This window comes from Polypterus senegalus, chromosome 8, assembly GCF_016835505.1.
Source record: "Polypterus senegalus isolate Bchr_013 chromosome 8, ASM1683550v1, whole genome shotgun sequence".
Taxonomy (NCBI): Eukaryota; Metazoa; Chordata; class Cladistia; order Polypteriformes; family Polypteridae; genus Polypterus; species Polypterus senegalus.
This window is the reverse complement of record NC_053161.1, coordinates 88,263,883-88,283,369: the sequence shown is the minus strand read 5'-3', so window position 1 is coordinate 88,283,369 and position 19,487 is coordinate 88,263,883. Positions and strand designations below refer to the sequence as shown.

At 34.8% G+C, this 19,487-nt stretch overlaps 1 protein-coding gene across 1 annotated transcript in view; it reads left to right on the top strand.

The window, feature by feature from the left end:
• Positions 1 to 19,487, top strand: part of asz1 (ankyrin repeat, SAM and basic leucine zipper domain containing 1) — a 206,667-nt gene that overhangs the window by 170,037 nt on the left and 17,143 nt on the right. The window contains exons 11-12 of the mRNA XM_039761401.1: positions 11,193 to 11,298; positions 12,535 to 12,648. Coding sequence (XP_039617335.1) covers positions 11,193 to 11,298; positions 12,535 to 12,648 — 220 coding nt within the window. The remainder of the gene's footprint in view (positions 1 to 11,192; positions 11,299 to 12,534; positions 12,649 to 19,487) is intronic.

Sequence of the window (19,487 nt, the reverse complement as noted above, 5' to 3'; positions counted from 1 at the left end):
ACACCTTCATGGTCTCCAGTTTTTTAGTTTTTTTTTTTTTAAATGGGAAAAATATGAAATAATCTGTCCCCTTAAAAAAAGCTTTCAGAGTATTCCTGCAGAGACTTCTGAGGAAGCATTTGTCTCTTAAAAAAATCAATAAAATCAATTTGTTTGAAGGTGAATCCTGTAAAGTTCTCACCTGTTAATGACAGGGGGGTTTAAGATGCCAGCTACAGAATGAGAGTGTATGGCATAGTGATTCAATTTCCATGATCAAAGGGCTATTATCAGAGATAACAGTAGCGTCATACTTTCAAGATTTGATAGTGAGCAATAAATTATCTATAAAGAAATAATCAGTTCTTGAGTAACTATGATGTACTTGTGAGAAAAAGGAATATTCTCTTGAGTTTGGATTTAAGAATCTACATGGGTCTGATAAGTCATCATCCATTACACACTGTGTAATTGTTTTTGGGAGTATTAGATGTTATTGCCACTATAGTTGAGGACTTACCAAGATCTGGATTTAAAACACAAAGTCTCCAGCCATAATAATTTAATGAGGGCTCATATTAGCAATATATGCAAGTACATGTTGGACCAAATCTCTATCATCCACATCAGGAGCATAGATTTTTATCAGAATTACTTCAAATTTGAATAAATTACCCATCACTATGACACATCACTCTTCAGGATTAGATACAATGTCTGATGCTACATATAAGAATGTTTTATGCATTAAGATTCCCACACCTCAAGTTTTCTTTGTATAGCTCGAGTAAAAAAATGGGCCAGTCCAATCTTTTGACATTTTAATTGTGCCTTACTTAAGTGAGTCTCCTGTAAAAATACTACCTTGGCATTTATGCCTGTTAGGTGAGAGAATATTTTGTCCTCTTAAGATTATGATTGAAACCTTTGACATTCAAGCTTACAAATTTACTGCTTGGTCAGATAAATATTGCTTCTGAACTATTGAGGACATTTTGTAATCTTAACTAAAAGTAGTGCATTGTTTCATTAATTAGCTGTATCCTTGATTCCATATTATTGCCAGAAATTATGGCTAAGGAGCTTGTTATTATGTTGGCACTTACAGTTATTGGGGTGAAAAGATAAATAACAATTAACTTGCTCTCTTTCTCTCCCACTCACCCCATTTTGCCTCCCCAAGTGAGGCTATACCACACATCACAGATTTCCAGTCCTCTGACATGCCAAGACAAAACAAACGCAAAAGTGATGATGTAAGAATTGAAATTGAGATATCATGATTGTACAGTCCAGATACAAATAAACTAGGGAATGATGTTGAACAGTTCCCTTTGGGGTAAAAAAAGAGAGGAACTTTTTCATTTTAATGACACTTTAAATTACTTAATGGTTACCAAATTATACATGTATTTAATAGAATAAATTTCAATATATTAATTAAAAAAAGTGGTCAAAAAGGAAATAGAATGTATATTTACAGCAAATGTTACATTACAGACCACTTTGCAAGCAGACTCTTTTTTGCATTACCAGGACATGATATGACTCATGTTCATATTTTAGATTTTGGGATCAGTCTTTTTAGCACTTTTTCTGCTTCTTTAGGAGAACTAAAGATGTAGAATTGGCCATTAACAATCACAGTGTTTAGCTGGAAAAAAGAGGCTGTATCTCATTTCAGCTTTGCGTAAGCGCTGTTTAATATTATAGAATTCAGCTTGTTTGCAGCTGTTGAAGGATAACAATCTGGGAAAATATGAAAGTGGTTATTTTCAAATATAAAATCTTTCTGTCTGAGAATCGGCAACAAATTATCTTTAACCTGTAGTTAATCAAATTGGACAATCAGACCTCTTGGTTTTGAGGCATTCGATCCACTTATGTGATAAACTACTGAGATCTCAGAGCCGGATTTATAGTCCTCTCAGATTATTTTAGAAAATAGTTCAGCTATGAATTTCACCGAGTTTGGACATTACGGTTTTCAGGAAGGCGTTCACTTCTGATGTAGTTCCTTCTATACATATCTTCAAATGCAGCAATTTTATCACCGAGCACTTTGCATTTGGATTCTGCTGCAGCTGGATTTTGGTGTGCAGGTAGATGTCAGTTGTTCAGCTTCTTTAATAGGAGTTATACATGTTTCCTTAACTACTTCCATGTGAGCACCAAGTACTCTTATTCTTAATTTTGTTCCATATTTTCTAGTATTTGTTCATCAATTCTTGCTCATTTTTTTTAAGGTTTACATCAAAGTTATTGCTTAAATCTACCAATAGGTCTTTTATATCCTGATGTAGCTTGTGACTAAATAAATAATTTCTCAGATGGTTAAAAGAAAAAGCTACATAACACCACTACCAGGGGAGCACTGTCTCAGATCTTCATCTCTTGCAACGGACAAGACCAAAATCCCTAAAAATAATTCTATTGAGTAAAAAGGGTGTGGGTTGGGTGATTATGGGACTGAGATGGAGGTTGTCTTCAAAGTCCAAAGGTGCAATTGTAAACAGTTTCAATTACAAGTGAAGGAAAAAAAGGAGAGACATAACTATCTGAATATACTGCTAAAAAATGAGGTGGCATGTGTTTTTGTTAAAATATTTATTTCTTGATGAGGGGTTTGTTTTTCTTTGAATGAACTTGTTTCAATTAAAAGTCAGATTTCTCATTTTTTCAGTGCAAGATGATGGTTCTTCAGCAGTGATTTTTTTTTTTCTAACCCTTCTTATTAATTGTTACAAGGGGTGCCAATAATAGTAGAGGGCACTGTATATATGTGAAATATATATATACAGTAGACCCCCAAGTTCGCAGCCTCAGTCATTCGCGGATTTTTCCTTAGAACCTAACTAGTAATTGTTACCGGAAACCACAAATATCCTCCGCAATTTTTATGGCTTTTTCCGTGGTAATACTGTACTGTAGAGAGAACAGGAAGCAGCTGTAGAGAAAACCACGACTTGGGATGGTGAAAGTAGCCAATAGTAATTTGAAACTGCAACTCCCAACAGTCCCTGCAGTGGCTCTGATTGGTCTTCTGTTGACGGTGCTGGAGTTGTTGAGGTCAAAAGATGTCAGCGTGGCTTTTAAAAAGGGGGCCAGTGACCAAAAGCAAAAAAAAAAAAAGTTTTTGTAATTTGTGTTTCAAGTTCCTGCCTGTCTGCCTTCTGTTGGGTTACCTGTACTTATTCATTTTGTCCTGGATCGTTTTGTGCGTCTGGATTGTCTACCTGAGAGTGCGCACGTTGGGTCAAGGCTGGAATCTCCACCATAAACATAAATAAATCACCGTCTTCTCAATTGCGGCTTCTCCCTTGATGCTACGCTTACTTAAAAGCCTCAACCGTACTGGTCCTTTTGGCTGATTGCTTTGTTTTCCTCTTCTCCCCCAGACAGGGGTTGTGCTCCCCTATGATGTTTGTCTATTGTTTAATCGTTAACTAACTGCATGCTGAGCACCTTTTACTTCTGAAAGAGACGTGTTTGTTTAAAGTGCTTGTGTGCAATTCTGTGACCCAAGCTGCACTAAGACTAGCCTGCCAGCGTTAGCACTTTATCCTGTGTGCTTGCTTACAGCCAGCTTAAACGCAGTTGGCTCAGTGATTTGCATCCATGGCGTCAGTTGCCCTTTGTACATATTGTTCCAGTAGTTTTTAAAATAGTTTTTACAGTTCATTAGCAGTGTGTAAAATGATCAGTGTTGCAGTAATTATGATGCTGTTTGCATGAAAAAAAAAGTTTTTACTTTAAGATTTCACTTTTTCTTTGTTAATTGTGATGTTTACTTAAAGTGCAGCAAAAAAGTATTTGGTGTCCAGGGATGCGTTAACCCCCAAGTATGTGGCAGTTTAGCAGTTAAAGCCCCAAGATGCCGCTGAAACGAGCTGCACCATCTAAGGCTTCTGGCAATGAAAATGCGCTTGCATGAATTACAGTGCATATAGCGCTAGCATCGATATTTTACATTCTAGCACTGCAGGAGACATACCAGTACAGCATACAGGTTTACCTTTACACTCTTTATTTTTAGGTAATGTATTAAGCTGAGTCTGAAATTAAGTTAAAGTGTTTTGGGGGCATATTTAGGGTTTAAACTATGAAAATTGGCATTTTTTTTTTTAACCACATCCAAAATTTGCATTTTTTCACAATTCACGGGTGCTCTAGGAACGTAACCCCCGTGAATTTTGGGGATGTACTGTATGCAATAAATATATGCTATATATATGCAAAAACTTAGGAAGACTCAACTTGTCTTGTCTTGTCCGGAATTACATCAATTAAATAGTGGGATAACTAGTGACACTTGCTTCTAAATGAAGTTATCACTTAATTTACATAACCCATACACATAAATATATAGATATTTTTAAACACACAGTAAAGCAGTTCTAAACTGATTAACATAAACAAAACCAAGTGATATCTGTCCAGTAACATTATCACTGAACTATGGCCAATAAACTACAGAGGAGAGTCAAACAAAAACTCCAGCCCACAGCCTCCCAGAAGAAAGTAAACCTCTGGAAGGGAGTAATTTATAAAAGAAAAAATCAGAAACAATCACAGTCAGGGAAATATAAGCCAAGTAGTTGTCCACCCCTTTCTCGGCATTCTGCAGTATAAGTATGTGCTGGGCTGTCTAATATGAAGACAGAATATTTTCATCCAGACCTATTATTTCAAGTAACTTTCCCACAGGAAGTAAAAAAGCTTGTACTTAGAGCAGTGGCACCAGTGTACCACAGAAGGACACAGAGACTGAGCAAAAAAACAGAATACAGTAGGATTAGTAATGTTTTATAATTATTGTATTATTTATAATGTTATGTCAATAACGAACAGAGATACAATATGCTTAAAACTTAAAAGTTTTGATCCATATTATTCAGCATTGCAGTACTTCATCTGTAAATTTTTAAAAGTTACTTATGGATCCCAAAAATAGCGTCTCATGAGGTGTTAGGCCTGTTTCGTTGGGGGTAACCCTTATTAAAAATAACACTAGCAATAAAACAGATGGTAATTTTATCCAGTCTCTATCTCTTAGGCGATTTGTTTTCAATGGTCAAAAATGAATTCTGCAGCTGGTAAGCACAGTGCAGAAGTTTCCACTCATTGTAGCCATTATGTTAAAAAAATAGATCCCTTAAACAAAACAAGAAAAATCCTATATAGTTTTTTATCTAGCTTGGCCATTGTTGTGGACTCCAGCTGAATTAAAAGCAAATTCATCATAAAAAGGAATTCATCACAACATAAAATAAAGTCAATCTTTATATACCTGTATACATACCAAAGGAAAAGCATTCAATTGTATCAAAATGTTCAAACTATTGGCACATAACCTTTGGTGTTAATATAATATAAACCTATCCCACCTTAGTCATAACTGTTCCCTGCATTTATACTGTTCCTTGCATCACCCATTGGCAACAGGCACTTGTAGCGTGACCACGATCGGCACGCAGTTGTTTCTGCGGTGCTATGCTGCTGCGCCATGAACCTGTGGCCTTTATGATCTCAAGATATTTTATATATATATATATATATATATATATATATATATATATATATATGCGCATTAGGCATCTTCCACTTAAACTGCTTGAATCGACTCCAAGAGTCACTGAAGACAAGAAGTCTCCAAAAGTTAATTGAACCACTCGAGATATATATACACTAATAAAACGCAAAGCACTCACTCACTCACTCACTCATCACTTTCTCCAACTTCCCGTGTGGGTGGAAGGCTGAAATTTGGCAGGTTCATTCCTTACAGCTTCATTACAAAAGTTGGGCAGGTTTTATATCGAAATTCTACGCGTAATGGTCATAACTGGAAGCTGTTTTTCCATTTACTGTAATGGAGATGAGCTTGAACGCCGTGGGGCGGAGTTTCGTGTGACATCATCACGCCTCCACGTAATCACGCAGTACATAGAAAACCAGGAAGACCTCCAAAAAGCGCTGAAGAAAACATGCATTATATAATTTAGAAGGCAGCGAAATAATAAGATTGAGCGAGTGACATATACAACCATATTCATGAGTTCTGCTACTTGAAACAAAGCACGATGTAAACCTACACTTTAAATTAAGTTCATAGACAGGCTGCGCTGGCGCTTGTAATTTAGTGCCTGCCCATATAAGGCCGTCCGTCAGCGGCAATCCAATAGCAAACTCCCACTAAATATTCACGGGTTAAGGACTGTGCTTATGCAGAGGAAGATGAGATGGTCAGGGTGGTGTTTGGTACAAACTCAGCGAAACTGCGAGAGAAAGTTTTAAGTGCCAGGACTAAGGTAACATTAAATACAGCCATGGACATAGCACGAGATGGCACCAGCACAGCTGGGAACCTTCGATGCATGTACACCGAAGCGGCTCACGTGAACTGGCGCAGTGCACAGATAAAAGCAACAGTTCCAAAGAGCTGAACAAAACCAATTACACAATTGAAAAGGCAGCAAAAATATGAAGCGTCTGATACATACAAGCATATTCATAAATCCAGCTACTGCGGAAACAAAGCACACGTGGAAAAAGTCAATGTCCCGCTAAAGGAAGACAGTGTAAAAAACCGTGCATGCAGTGTGTCAGGTCTCAGATAAAGAAGAAGACGAGCTGTTTATTGATGCAGTAAGAAACGAATCGATGAATGAAACCTGTCATCTTTACAACGATTGACAAACACGGAATGTAACTTGAACACAACACATCCTACAAATACGAACCTGATTGAAAGAAATAATGATAATCAAATCCTTGATGACAGCAACACTCAGTAACACTCACAAAACAAATACTGTATATTGACAGTCATGTTACGTTATTTTTAAAATGTTCCCTTTTCTTTTCTAGCTTTTTAACACACTACTTCTCGCTGCGATACGGGTATATATATATGTATATATATATATCCCGATCTACATACTCGAATAATGGATACTTTATTCGCCATCAATGATTGTTTTGGTAAAGCCATACTCAGTGTATTCATTAGATGAGCGGTAAAAAGTAAGAGCGAGGGAGGATGACTTATTGAGGCATGCAGGCTGTAGTGCTGCGTCAACTCTATCTGAATTGCGATCACATTTAAAAAATATATCTTTTCAAGTTCTATTTAGTCCATATGTGTCAAACTCAAGGGCGCGGGCCACATCCGCCCGGCGTAATTATATCCGCCCGCGAGATCATTTTATATACTGTATTATTGTTATTAAAGCCCGGGTATATGAAGCGCTGGTAACACAATAAACTACAGATCCCATAATGCAGCGCTTCAGCTGCCTTGCCAAACACTTACCGCGTTAATCAAGTCTAGCTTATGATGCTGCAAGTTATTGTGAAGCTAGCTCACACGATGCTGAAGAGAAAAGTTGATTCTGAAAATAGAGCCTTTAAAAACCGATGGGAGGCTGAGTATATGTTTACTGAACCCGTGTGTCTCATTTGTGGAGCTAATGTGGCTGTAATTACAGAATTTAATCTAAGACGGCACTATGAGACAAAACATCAGGGTAACCTGAATGCAATGCAGAAGATACAGAAAGCAGAAGAATTAAATAAGAATCTGACACTTCAGCGGACGTTTTACCGTGCACAATCACAAAGTGATTTCAAGTGAAGCTGCTTTTATGGGAGACACAAATGCACCAGTGCAATTTGCCCCACTTTCCCTGTTGCCAAGTAATGTTAAACCAAGTCGTCACTACGGTGTTCCCAAATCGCACTTTGCTGATAAACTGAGCGCACTGAGTTTGCACGGCGCTTTGGTGACTTTGAAGAACAAAAAAAGTCCGTCTACATGCGGCTCGAACCTTGTGCATGTTTGGTAGCACATATCTGTGTGAGAAGCTCTTCTCAGTGATAAAGACTAACAAAACAGCACACAGGAGTCGCCTCACTGATGAGCACCTGCAATCCATCCTGAGAATCTCCACAACACAGAACCTCACACCAAACAGAAACGAACCTGTTGCCAAAAAAAGATGCCAGGCGTCCAGCTCTAAAATGACATATGAGCAAAGACAACTGAATGATTTGATTTGTTATTGCTGAAAGGAACACATTTTATTTATATTTCTAGGTTTTGTTATGCAGCATGTTCATATTTGAATTTGTATAATTTTGACAGGATATATTTTTATGGAGAGCAAAATCTTTTGGGATATTTAAAATCTAAGTTTATTTTTATATAAAATTACATAAGAGTAAAGAAATTTGAATGTTTGTTCTTTTAACGTTTACTTTATTTCTAACTTGTATAATTTAGACAGGATGTATTTTTATGGAGAGCAAAATATTATAAGTTGTTTAAGGTTTGAGTTGATTTATTCAGAATAATATTCCTGTCTGTTTTTACCATTCCTACCAAAGATATTTCTGTCGACTAAATAAAAATTCCTTCTATTTAAAATTTAAATAGAACTTGAACAAATACGATAGTTCATAATATCCACGCAGACTTGCACGTAAGAGCGGGAGTTATCCGTTTTAACAAGCAGCGTATTGCACTGATCTGAAATAGCTGTGTGTGTATATATGTAGATATGTATGTATATGTATATATATGTTTATATATGTGTGTGTGTATGTATATATATATATATATGTATTTGTGTGTATATATGTGTGTGTATGTATGTATGTGTGTATGTATATGTATGTGTATATATGTAGATATATATGTATGTATATATGTGTGTGTATTTATATGTGTATATGTATAGATATGTATATATATATGTTTATGTGTGTGTGTAAATATATATATATATATATGACCGCAACACTCATCACTCACAACAGTGACAAAACAATTACATTGACAATCATGTTACGTTATTTTCAAAATGTTTCCTTTTCTTTTCATTGCTTCTTTAACACACTACTTCTCCGCAAGCTGGTATTTTGCTGGTGTATTTTGCTATATATATATATATATATATATATATATATATATGTATATATAAATTCTAAGCCTATAAGTGCAACGATTTTATGTCACGTTTTTTGTCACACTTTAAATCGGGCTTATTTTAAAACCTACATATATATGTTTGGTATCATTCTTTTCACAATTTTTCAAACTTTAATGTGATGATGTTATTTTCAGATTCTTAGTCCATTTTTAAATTATAAACTAAAATATTATCAAGAACCTGCGTCCCGCGAGACGAGATTTAACCAAGAGTGCCAAGAGATTTAATCACGCCTGGGGCTGGAAAGAAAAGACTAAGAGAAGGACAGCTGCTGTACAGGCTTTTAAATGTTCAAAGTGTTGTGCGAGATGCAGATCACATGGCTCGGCAGCAGCAGATCAAAAAAAGTGTATTTGTTTCCCATTGTATCAATGTTTAAGAGGGGGTTTTGGAGGAGCAACCGTAACTCCTTGGGGTGTGTTAAGCCCCCCTCTTCACAACGCGAGCGGCAGACTGGCCACAACTGGGGGTTGGGCTCTGTAGGCACCAGGCGGGCTTGCCCCCCTAGTATAAAATAAAAGTTTATTATATTATATTCTAGGGGTTCTTCTACCTTTGAGTTGAGCCAGCACCCTTGAAATTTCTGTGCATATAACAACTGTCCATTCTGGCTCTTTACAGGATATCTGTTGTTTCCTTAGTCATCTTTCAGTACATGTTGTTCACTTAACCTTTATCTGTTTTCTTGATATGCCTGCAAAGGTTTGTGACATTTATTAAACCTTTATGGTAATTCTTTAAGATGAAAGCTATGTTGCTTTAAAATTATTCTTCCCCATTTGCTGTTTTTATCAGCTGCCTTGCAGCTCACTCTGAGGCTGGTCATTAACATGCTATAATACCATGTTTAAGAGGGTGATTGATTGAGAATTGTACATATCACCCTACTCTAAAATTGCCATAGTACAATAACATATTATTAAAATGAGTTATATATTAACACTGTAAGGTTTTGTATTATTTAGCTTCAAGTATAATTTTACTTGATAAATGAAATGTTCTCTAGATACTACTTTACATATTTCTATAGACATGTAAATGGAATCTCTTTATTTAACCAATATAAGTGTTGATTGGGCCATGTTCTGTGACTTCTGCTCCCAGGATATCTGTTGCTGTACTTAATTCAGAAAATGAATGGATGCTTGAATCTTAAGTATACCATTAGTTTTGCAATCAAAAGAATACAATAATTAAATCATTTTCAACAATATGTGTTCTTCTAAATATATGTTTTATTATGTTTTCTATTGTAGTTTTTGTATTAAAGTTAAAATATCAAACTACTTAATAAATGCACATTAATCTATAGTAAGGTGCAGTACAGATCTAGGCTAGTTTATTAGTCTGTTATGCAGATAGTTTAAGAGTTGCGTTTACTTAGACCACTTATTTAAAGCTCTTAACTTTTTCCCTTTGGAGGTGGGGGACAATAAAGCACACAACATTAAATTGTTTTTAAAAAACAAAACTGCAGTAGAATCTAAGACAAAGAGAAAATATTTTTTTCTGTAATATGAACAGAAAATGGTAATTAAAATATTTTGCTGAATTTCTTAAAAAAAAAGAAAGAAATTAATGCAGTTTATCCTGCAAAAGTATAAATACAAAAGTGTCTCACTATTTTCTTCTTCACAAAGCTCCTGTGTCTACTGTAGTTTTATCAGTAGTGTTGAAAGAAATGAAACAATGTTATTTATTAGCTTTTAGTTAGCATACTGAGAAATTATGTCAAATAAGGGAAGTGCCTGATGAGTGAAAATTTGTAAATTTCACTATAAACAACAACAATCCATGTAAATTTTGCAGTGTTGATGGCAGAGGCTTAAGAGTTTTAGGTGGAATGTCAGACTTTGTTTTTATTTGGTTCACGTCACACTTATCAGGTAATACAGACAGAAGGCTGAAAGTACTGCTCCTATTTGCATTCAGAACTGGTGTTGCTCCAGGTTCAGTTGTCCCTTTTATTTAACCATTGGAACTGGTTCACTACTGAAACTTTGTGCTTTTGTGATAATTTTAAAGCTTTTTACATTTATTACAATTTATTTGTTATAAACCATGGTATTTAGTCCAGAAAAAATCTGCTTATTTAATAAATCTCATTTAGTTGAAGGAATGTGTATTTGCTTTTTTTTGTATTTGTCTTTATCTAAAATATTCAATAACTTGCGTATATGATTTTTTTAACTATTGTTTTTTTATTCTTCTATTCTGTAGCAATGAGCATCTTTTGAGTTTCTTGAAAGGCCTGGATCAGCAGTGCACCTCCTTAACAGACACTTTGTATGTTGTGGTTAAAAGATTTCCAAAGAGCTCTGAAGAGGTAATTATTGATGTATGTACCTAAGCATAATGTATTCAATATTAATTAAATAATAAGCTTAAACACAATTTTCAAACCAATTCTGAGGCTGTTTTACTGTTTAAGTGGTACAGTAAGCATTTGTGATTAATATTTGAACAGAAAACATAATGTAATATATGATGCCACTAAATGTTGTTGCATATATGTCTTTTCAGGCCAATTTCAACTATTAGTTGAAGTTTTCATTTAATTAGAACACGTATTTCTGCTAAAAGTGATTACAGTCAGAAATGGTAACCTAAGAGTACTTTATTTTTAAAGTCTTTGTTTTTTTCACATTTTTTCCTTGTTAGTGTAGTGTTTTGTTATGCATTGCTGCTGAGCATTATTAAAATAGCCAAATAAACTAGTTGACTAATGACCAATAAGTTAGATGTTTTAGGTTGATACTTGCAGTTTATAAGTTATGCTTTTAGTATTAACTAATTTGCAAAATATTAGAAAAAAGGCAAATTATAAACTGCTTTAGGAGAGTTAAGGCACACTTTGAGTAATACCAGTCATATATTGATTATTCATATAAAAGGCAGTATTAAACACCTTTTTTAGGAATCATGTGTTAGAATACATAGACAAATGCACATGTCCATTTTCTTTTGTCTGTTTAAAAAAAATATACTGTAAAAGACATGAAAGCATGATGAAAAAACAGGAAGAACTGCGAAGAACTGCTCCACATATTTATGTGCCCTATTTTAAACTACAAGCATATCTTGTAATAAACTTTCTATAGTGTAAACATTACAGTTTTAAAATACCAACTACAGCTATATTTAGACTACCATAAATAGCTCCCTAATAATAGTTTTCACTTGTATATTTTACATAGATAATAAAAGTAAGGTTAAGATAACAGTTCAGTTGTTGCTGACATGAAATGACTTTAAATGCAGTTGTAAATATATAAAATATATAAAAATTAAGCCATGTAGTTTTCTGTGTGCTAAAAATTACAAATCAAGTTTTGTAGAAATGTGATGAGCAAAGATTGGAATTAACTTCATACTGCATACCATGATCGCCTGTTTAGGTTTTGGTTATTTTATGGTAAAAGTATTTACTGAACATAATACTGCATGCTAAACAATTACCTAACAGTGATCATAGTTTCATTTTTACATATGCTTTCTTTTTCCAAAATTGTAAAAGCTAACTTTAATTATGAATGACTTTTAAATTAAACCTTACTTTTAGATAGTCTTAGATCGGGATCCAGAAAAGGAGTTGCTGTTAATGAGTGACAGACTAGTTCTGCAGTATGAGAATCTATATAAGGAGATGATCTGCTTAAGAAATGTCATCTACAAGGTAACGGTATTTATAACACTATAGTGTGTTATACATAATGAACACATTGAAAATAATTTTTGCATTAATAAGTGGTAAAAGAATATAACTGTTGCAAAACCTAAAAATCCTATAAATCACAAGTAAGTGTAAAATTCCGTCAATTGCACATTAATGAACATGCTAGCTGACAAGCAAGGTTTTAATAGTAAAAGTCTTTCTGAGAGAGTAAAAAAAAGTTATGTCAGTTGAGATTAAATTAAAAAATGAAAGGAAAATTATATGCTGCATTTTAGATTTGCTATACAGATCTGCATCTAAAATTGTAGTAATCTTTCGAAAAGTTTGTACTTTAGAGTGTGACAGAATTGACAATTAGAAAAGGGTGGGAGAGGTCAAAGTAGTGTGTTAACAGCACATATTTCACATTGAAGCCTACAACAGAGTGACATGCTCTTGTCAGGAAGTGTCATTTTAACTAATTGGCTGAGAGATGGGATGATAGTGCCAGGATTTAGCTAAAAGAGCATCAGTGTCATCCAGGAATCTGTCAGTGAATGGAGCCATGTGGAAATCTGGCAGCCTTACAAGGGTCTGTTAGTAGCACTAGCAGTTTCAGAATTGTTTAATGATTTATATAACAAATCTTATCCATTTTTCTCAAAGTACTGTTCATGTTTCTCTAAACTGTTAAAGTTTGTTTAGAAGTAGTATCAAAAGATTGGATTTATTTCGTCTGTGCCTCAGAAATATCCCTTGGCAAGCAGTTTATTTGGGTTGTGAATAGTAATGATTCATATTTTTGATACTTTATTATTCTAACTGTCCAGCTTTTTCCTGCAGCTCTGTAATTGTTTCTGTTATGGACAGATTAACTGTCGAGTTCACATCTTTAAAATTTTGCCTGTTATAAATAATTTAAACACACTATATTATGACATCTTTTGTGTATTCAGGAGTGCAAGAATGATTGATACTCTTGGTCAATCAGTTTGTCTGCATTTTGAACAGCATTTTCCAGAAAACACACCTTGAAAAAAGCACTGCAAAAAGGAAAAATTTTAAACATTAGATAATAAGCGCTATGCGATTAACATTATTTAATAATAGACCTTGGAAGATTGTAAAGCCATGTGTCAGTTAGACAAATTGCATTTTTGTACTCCCCATAGTTTTATACTATATAACTTTTAATTGAATAACTTAATAATGGTTAACTTTTGTTAAGCATGTCTCATCATAAGTAATGGTATAATTAATATCTTAAATTGAAAGATTAATGCAGGAAATGATTACTGTTTTATTAAACCCTTTCATGCACTGTTGTACATCAGCTTTTTACCTGTGTTTTTAGAATGTGTTTACAAGGATGGCAAGTAGTGGAACTGAAATTATTCATGTATTAAACGAATCATGTTTTTGCCTAAACATAGGCTGGATGGACCATGTTCAAGAATAATCACTTTAAGATAAATTATTATGGTTAACACATTGTATTTGTATGCAAGGTATACAAGTGTTTCATATGTTATATTAAAATGTGGTAGTTCACATCTTACTAAATGAGAGAAAAATTAACATTTCATATGACAGCAAGAACAGACTTTGTCTTCATTAGTCCAAAATTTTCATTTAGTATAACCTTACAAAAACTGGATGTATATAAGAAATATGCAGCAAAACGTGAATTTTTTTTTTTTTTCCCTAAATAAGGAGTGGCATTGTAAATTGTGGCATAGGTAAATAACATTCGATGTGGCTTTTATAGAAGTAACATATAAATGTTTTTCATATAAAGACCATCACAAACAGGACTTTGCACGATATCTTGGCGAGCTCTGTAAGCCCTGCTTTTTCTTTGAAGGACATGCATGTGGCACATTGACTGGCAGGATGACGCCCAACCTGTTGCTACATCCAAACGGTGCCATCTTTTGCTTTTATGCCTTGCGCAGCTGCGTCGTTCTTATGTGTGACTGGACATTTCTTGCAGGGAGGGCTTCTGTTCTCTTTTTCCGATGTAGAACCCTCATCCTAATCTGAGTTCACCTTTATTATACCACTTCTTTATTTGATAACAGCCAGTGTCAGATCGGGGGGAACGTGACAGAGAATAAAACTGAATTAAAAAAGCTAACTTTTACAAGTACAGTAATCCCTCCTCGATCGCGGGGGTTGCGTTCCAGAAGCCCCCACGATAGACGAAAATCCGCGAAGTAGAAACCATGTTTGTGTAGTTATTTTTATATATTTTAAGCCCTTATAAACTCTCCCACACTGTTAACATTATTAGAGCCCTCTAGACATGAAATAACACCCTTTAGTCAAAAGTTTAAACTGTCCTCCATGACAAGACAGAGATGACAGTTCTTTCTCACAGATCTTCTTCTCTTCAGGAGCAGAGAATTTCAGAGGGAGAGAGAGAGAGCGCTCGCAAAGAAAAGCAAACAATCAAAAAATCAATACTTGTGCTTTTAAGTTTGCCGCGGCATTTTTAGAGGAGCGTTAGTATCTTCTAAGCAAACAGCCCCTCCGTCAGGCGCAGAGAATGTCAGAGAGGGTGAGAGAGAGGCTGAGACAAGCAAACAATCAAGCTCCGCGTGGGATGCATATCTTATAGCATTGAGGAGTTTTAGTTAATATGTAATACATGCTCTGATTGGGTAGCTTCTAAGCCATCCGCCAATAGCGTCCCTTGTATGAAATCAACAGGGCAAACAAACTGAGAAAGCGTGTAGCATAAATTAAAAGACCCATTGTCTGCAGAAATCCGCGAACCAGCGAAAAATCTGTGATATATATTTAGATGTGCTTACATTTAAAATCCGCGATAGAGTGAAACCGCGAAAGTCGAAGTGCGATATAGCGAGGGATTACTGTACCATAAATTTACACTGGCTGTTACAGACTCCAATCACATGTATGTTTTTATTCTACTGTATAATAGTAAAAATAAGAGCAGCTGACTACTCACAATGAACATGTCTGGAATTGAACCTCTTGATTATGAGTTAACAGGTCTTACTGCTGCACTACCCAAGCGGTCATGTCAGCATCGTAACCTAACTCGATTTCTTTTTCTATAGTATTCTTGAATAAAAGCGCACTTGTTTTGTTTTACTTGCACCTTTTGCGAAAGTTCTTATTTGGTATAATGGACTTCAGTCTTCACATTATATACTTCATGTCTACATTTTGTCAAATATTAATAAAATATTAAAAACGTTTATTTTTTTTTTAGTTATGTGTTCAACAATTCTTGCCTCGCATTTCCTGTCATCCTCCGTTTACATAGATCGTTGTAGACACGGAACACACATGAAATGTGTATATTCCAAAAGATAATATATTATTTACCCAATACAATTCCATGCACCTAACAATAAAGATAAACAGATTTTAGCTCTAAGAATCCTCTCTGTGATTTCAGCTGCGTTTTTTTTTGTTAAATTATAAATCATGTTATTTTTAGTGATATACTTTTTCACGTTATGAGAATTCTACATAAAAAAAATAAGGCTGTAGTCCGAGTAGAGAATAAAAGGCCCCCATTACACTACATGATTTTTCCAGCGATTTTCACTTGTTTATTTAATTTACAGAATCTTAGTATGGCAGGGGCAATTGCAATGCAGTACTGTAATTTACAGTCATGTAGCTTGACATCCTAGTAATTCAGTCAAACTAGTCTGTGACTTAGTCTATGCATAAGGTGCAGCCATCAGGATTAGAAAAGAAAAGAGAATGCTGGTTATTCCATAAGCCAGTTAGTTGCATAACAGCTGTGTCAGTTCTTCCTTGTAGCAGATGAAGAATTTACTGTGGGTAATCTTTGTTTTTCTAGTTATTGGATATTAATTTACATACTGCAACTTTTGAAATGTTTCTTATTTATTGAATTGATAGTATTAGAATGTAATGTTTATGCAGTACTGGGAAATGTATATTTATCTGCCGCATATTCGTTACATTTTTTTTTAGCTTCGCTCTGATTGATAAAACAGGCTTCCCATGCTTTGTGAAGATAATTGGTTTTTAAAAACCCTTATATACAATACTGTATTGTCAGTCCCTATAGATGAGTATGATAATAAAGTCAGATGATCAGGAGGACAGAAAAAAAACAAAAAAAAAAAATACTCCAGTTAAGTTGGAGAGAAAAAAGAAAATGTGCAGGGGTTCCAAGGCCAAAAGACAGCCTTTTTCCTCACAGGGCATTCTACCTAACATAAATGTGCTTAAGTCATTCCTCATTGCTTACTGGTTCGTCCTAGAGGATTCGATGTTTTGGGCACATGTCTTCATTTAAATATCACAGGTAGCTGTGTAGTGCCTCAATCAGTAGTGAATAATGCCACCACAGAAGAAATGGTAAAGAAAGCAGAGAAAAGTAGAGATTAGTAAAGATTGCAAATCCATGAGGAATAATATAGTTCTATGGATATATAGTCAATTAATAATACAAATAAATTTAACACCGTTTGGCTAGCTCTCTCTCTCAGGGGTGGGGATCGATCTGTTTTTAACTTAATTTTTCTTTTTGTAAAAACTTGACTGCCTTGTATGGATTGTAATAAAATTAATAAAAATAAAAAAAAATAGTACAAATAAATTGTAGGAATTTCTTCTTCTTCCTCTTCATCTTTTCTTACTCCTATGTGGGGTTAATGTGCTTGATCAACCTTTTGCATACAGCTCAGTGCTGCATCTTCTTCCCATTCAGACCCTTTCAGATCTTCTTTTACTTTATCTTTCCACCTCCACTTTATCCATCCACCTTGCTTTCTCTTCCCCTGTATTTCCATTCCCATTACTCTTTTGCCCACATAATCATTTTGTCTCCTTATCCCATACCTATACCACTTCAATCTATAATGATGCAGACAGTGAAGAGTGTTTGGAATTACTGTGAAGATAATAGGTTGTAAGATCTAGCAGTGTGTGTTTTGAAAATTGTCATATACTTGGTTTTGATAACCAAGAAAAGTTAGCTTCATTGTAGTTCATAGGATAGGAAAGAGTATTGCATAACTTTGTTGACCTGATTTTTTTTTTTTTTTTCTAAAGTGGTTGTTCCTAACTCCATGTAAGCCTTTTCTAACAAACAATTTTACTACTGATGAACCTAATTAAATAATGCTGATAGGATGCTATTATCTGTTTTATGAATAGATTTTGACTATTTAAATATGTACCACTTCATAAAAACACACACAGATATGACTGTTCAGTCTTGGTATAAATTAAATTGTTCATGGATCCAATTGATTGTACGAGTTAATTGTAATAGGCTCTTACAATAACTGGTAATGAAAACCCAGCAGAAGTCATACTGTCAGTTTCTCCTGCCTAGTGCTTCTGGATCATGTCTGAGGAGAATATGTAACCTAATTCTCATACAGAGTACCTTCCCAGTGAATTTTAAGTATCTCTTTAAATCTGTTTACGTTGTGTAATGTGAGTGGTAGCAGGGTTTTAATTCTGCAATATTTTTTCTGAGACATCCTCAGGCCTATCAAAATTAGTTAGGCACAGTTCCTTTTTAACTTGTTATAGATTCATTATTAAATAAGCTGCCTAGCCCCCTGCAACCCTGGATGGTAACAGGTATGTTTGGGGGAAAAATGAATAAAGGATTGCATCTATTTTACCATTAGCTTGCTTGAGAGACATATAGGGCATGTCTAGGTTGCCATTCTTAGAAGAAATCGCAGTTGGGCCACTCTGAGAGGCAAGATGCTCAATATTACATGGAATACATTGATCCTATGATATTCTGTGTTTTAGATATATTTTCAAGTTAATTATTTCCCCTGCGTAAAAGTGTTGTTCAGCCTTGCTACATCATTTTAAGCACTCTGGCTTGCAAGATGTTGTTCTATATGTTACTACATTTTCTCTGCACAAACATAATCCTATCTACTGTATATGGTTTTCTGCATTTAATGCAGCCATACAATACAGTGTCCACTATATAGAGGTAGACGTTAGTGAGCATAGATAATGACATCTGGGCATTACTCAGATATCTGAGGAAGTATAGGTGTTTGTGAGACGTGTCTGCTTGGCTTATGACTGTATCCAAGCTCTAGTCTAATTTGTTTCATGTACCCAGTGGTATTGGCCTATTGCATCTCCAGACCTCATCTTAATTCTAGTTTGCCAGATTGTCCATAATTTAATATTTCACAGTGTAATGGTAAGTCATGTTGTGATGGTCTTGAACTCTTTAAACACCAAAGCATCACCAGAAGCTTTTGTTTATATTCATGTCAAGAACCACTTTCTTTGGTGAGATGCTTCATAAATAAGCAATGACAAGACAAATCTAGGGAGTATTCTACACTGGCAGTGCCGTTCCTTAAACACTCTGTACAGATCTCTGTATTCCATGAATGTCATCACAGAGTTTCCTTGAAAAAGCATTTTTCTGACAGTTTGCTTATTATTGAACTCTGATCTCTCTGCCACTTGCTGCCAGTGAAAAATCTGAAAAGGCTTAAAGTCCATTTTAGACCATATGATGAGCTTCTAAATTGCTCCCTATGTTGTATTGTGCTCAGAAAATGCCATAGCCATTATAGTTAATTCATTAATAAAAGTTGTGTTATAGGTGAATTCTAGTTAAATGCTCCTGCTTAGCATAATTTCATAAAAAATTAATTGCATCAATTTACATAATGACTGAGATAGAGGGAGGGGGGTAGTGAAATTATAATGTACATTTCCTTTTATGTGTAATGTGACCCTAAAGTAGTTCTGAGAAACTGGTATACCATTTTTGAAAACCTCTCATAAATGTTTGTTCAGTCCAAACGTAAGACTTGCATTAGAGGTGATAATTTATGCATCAATGTTAT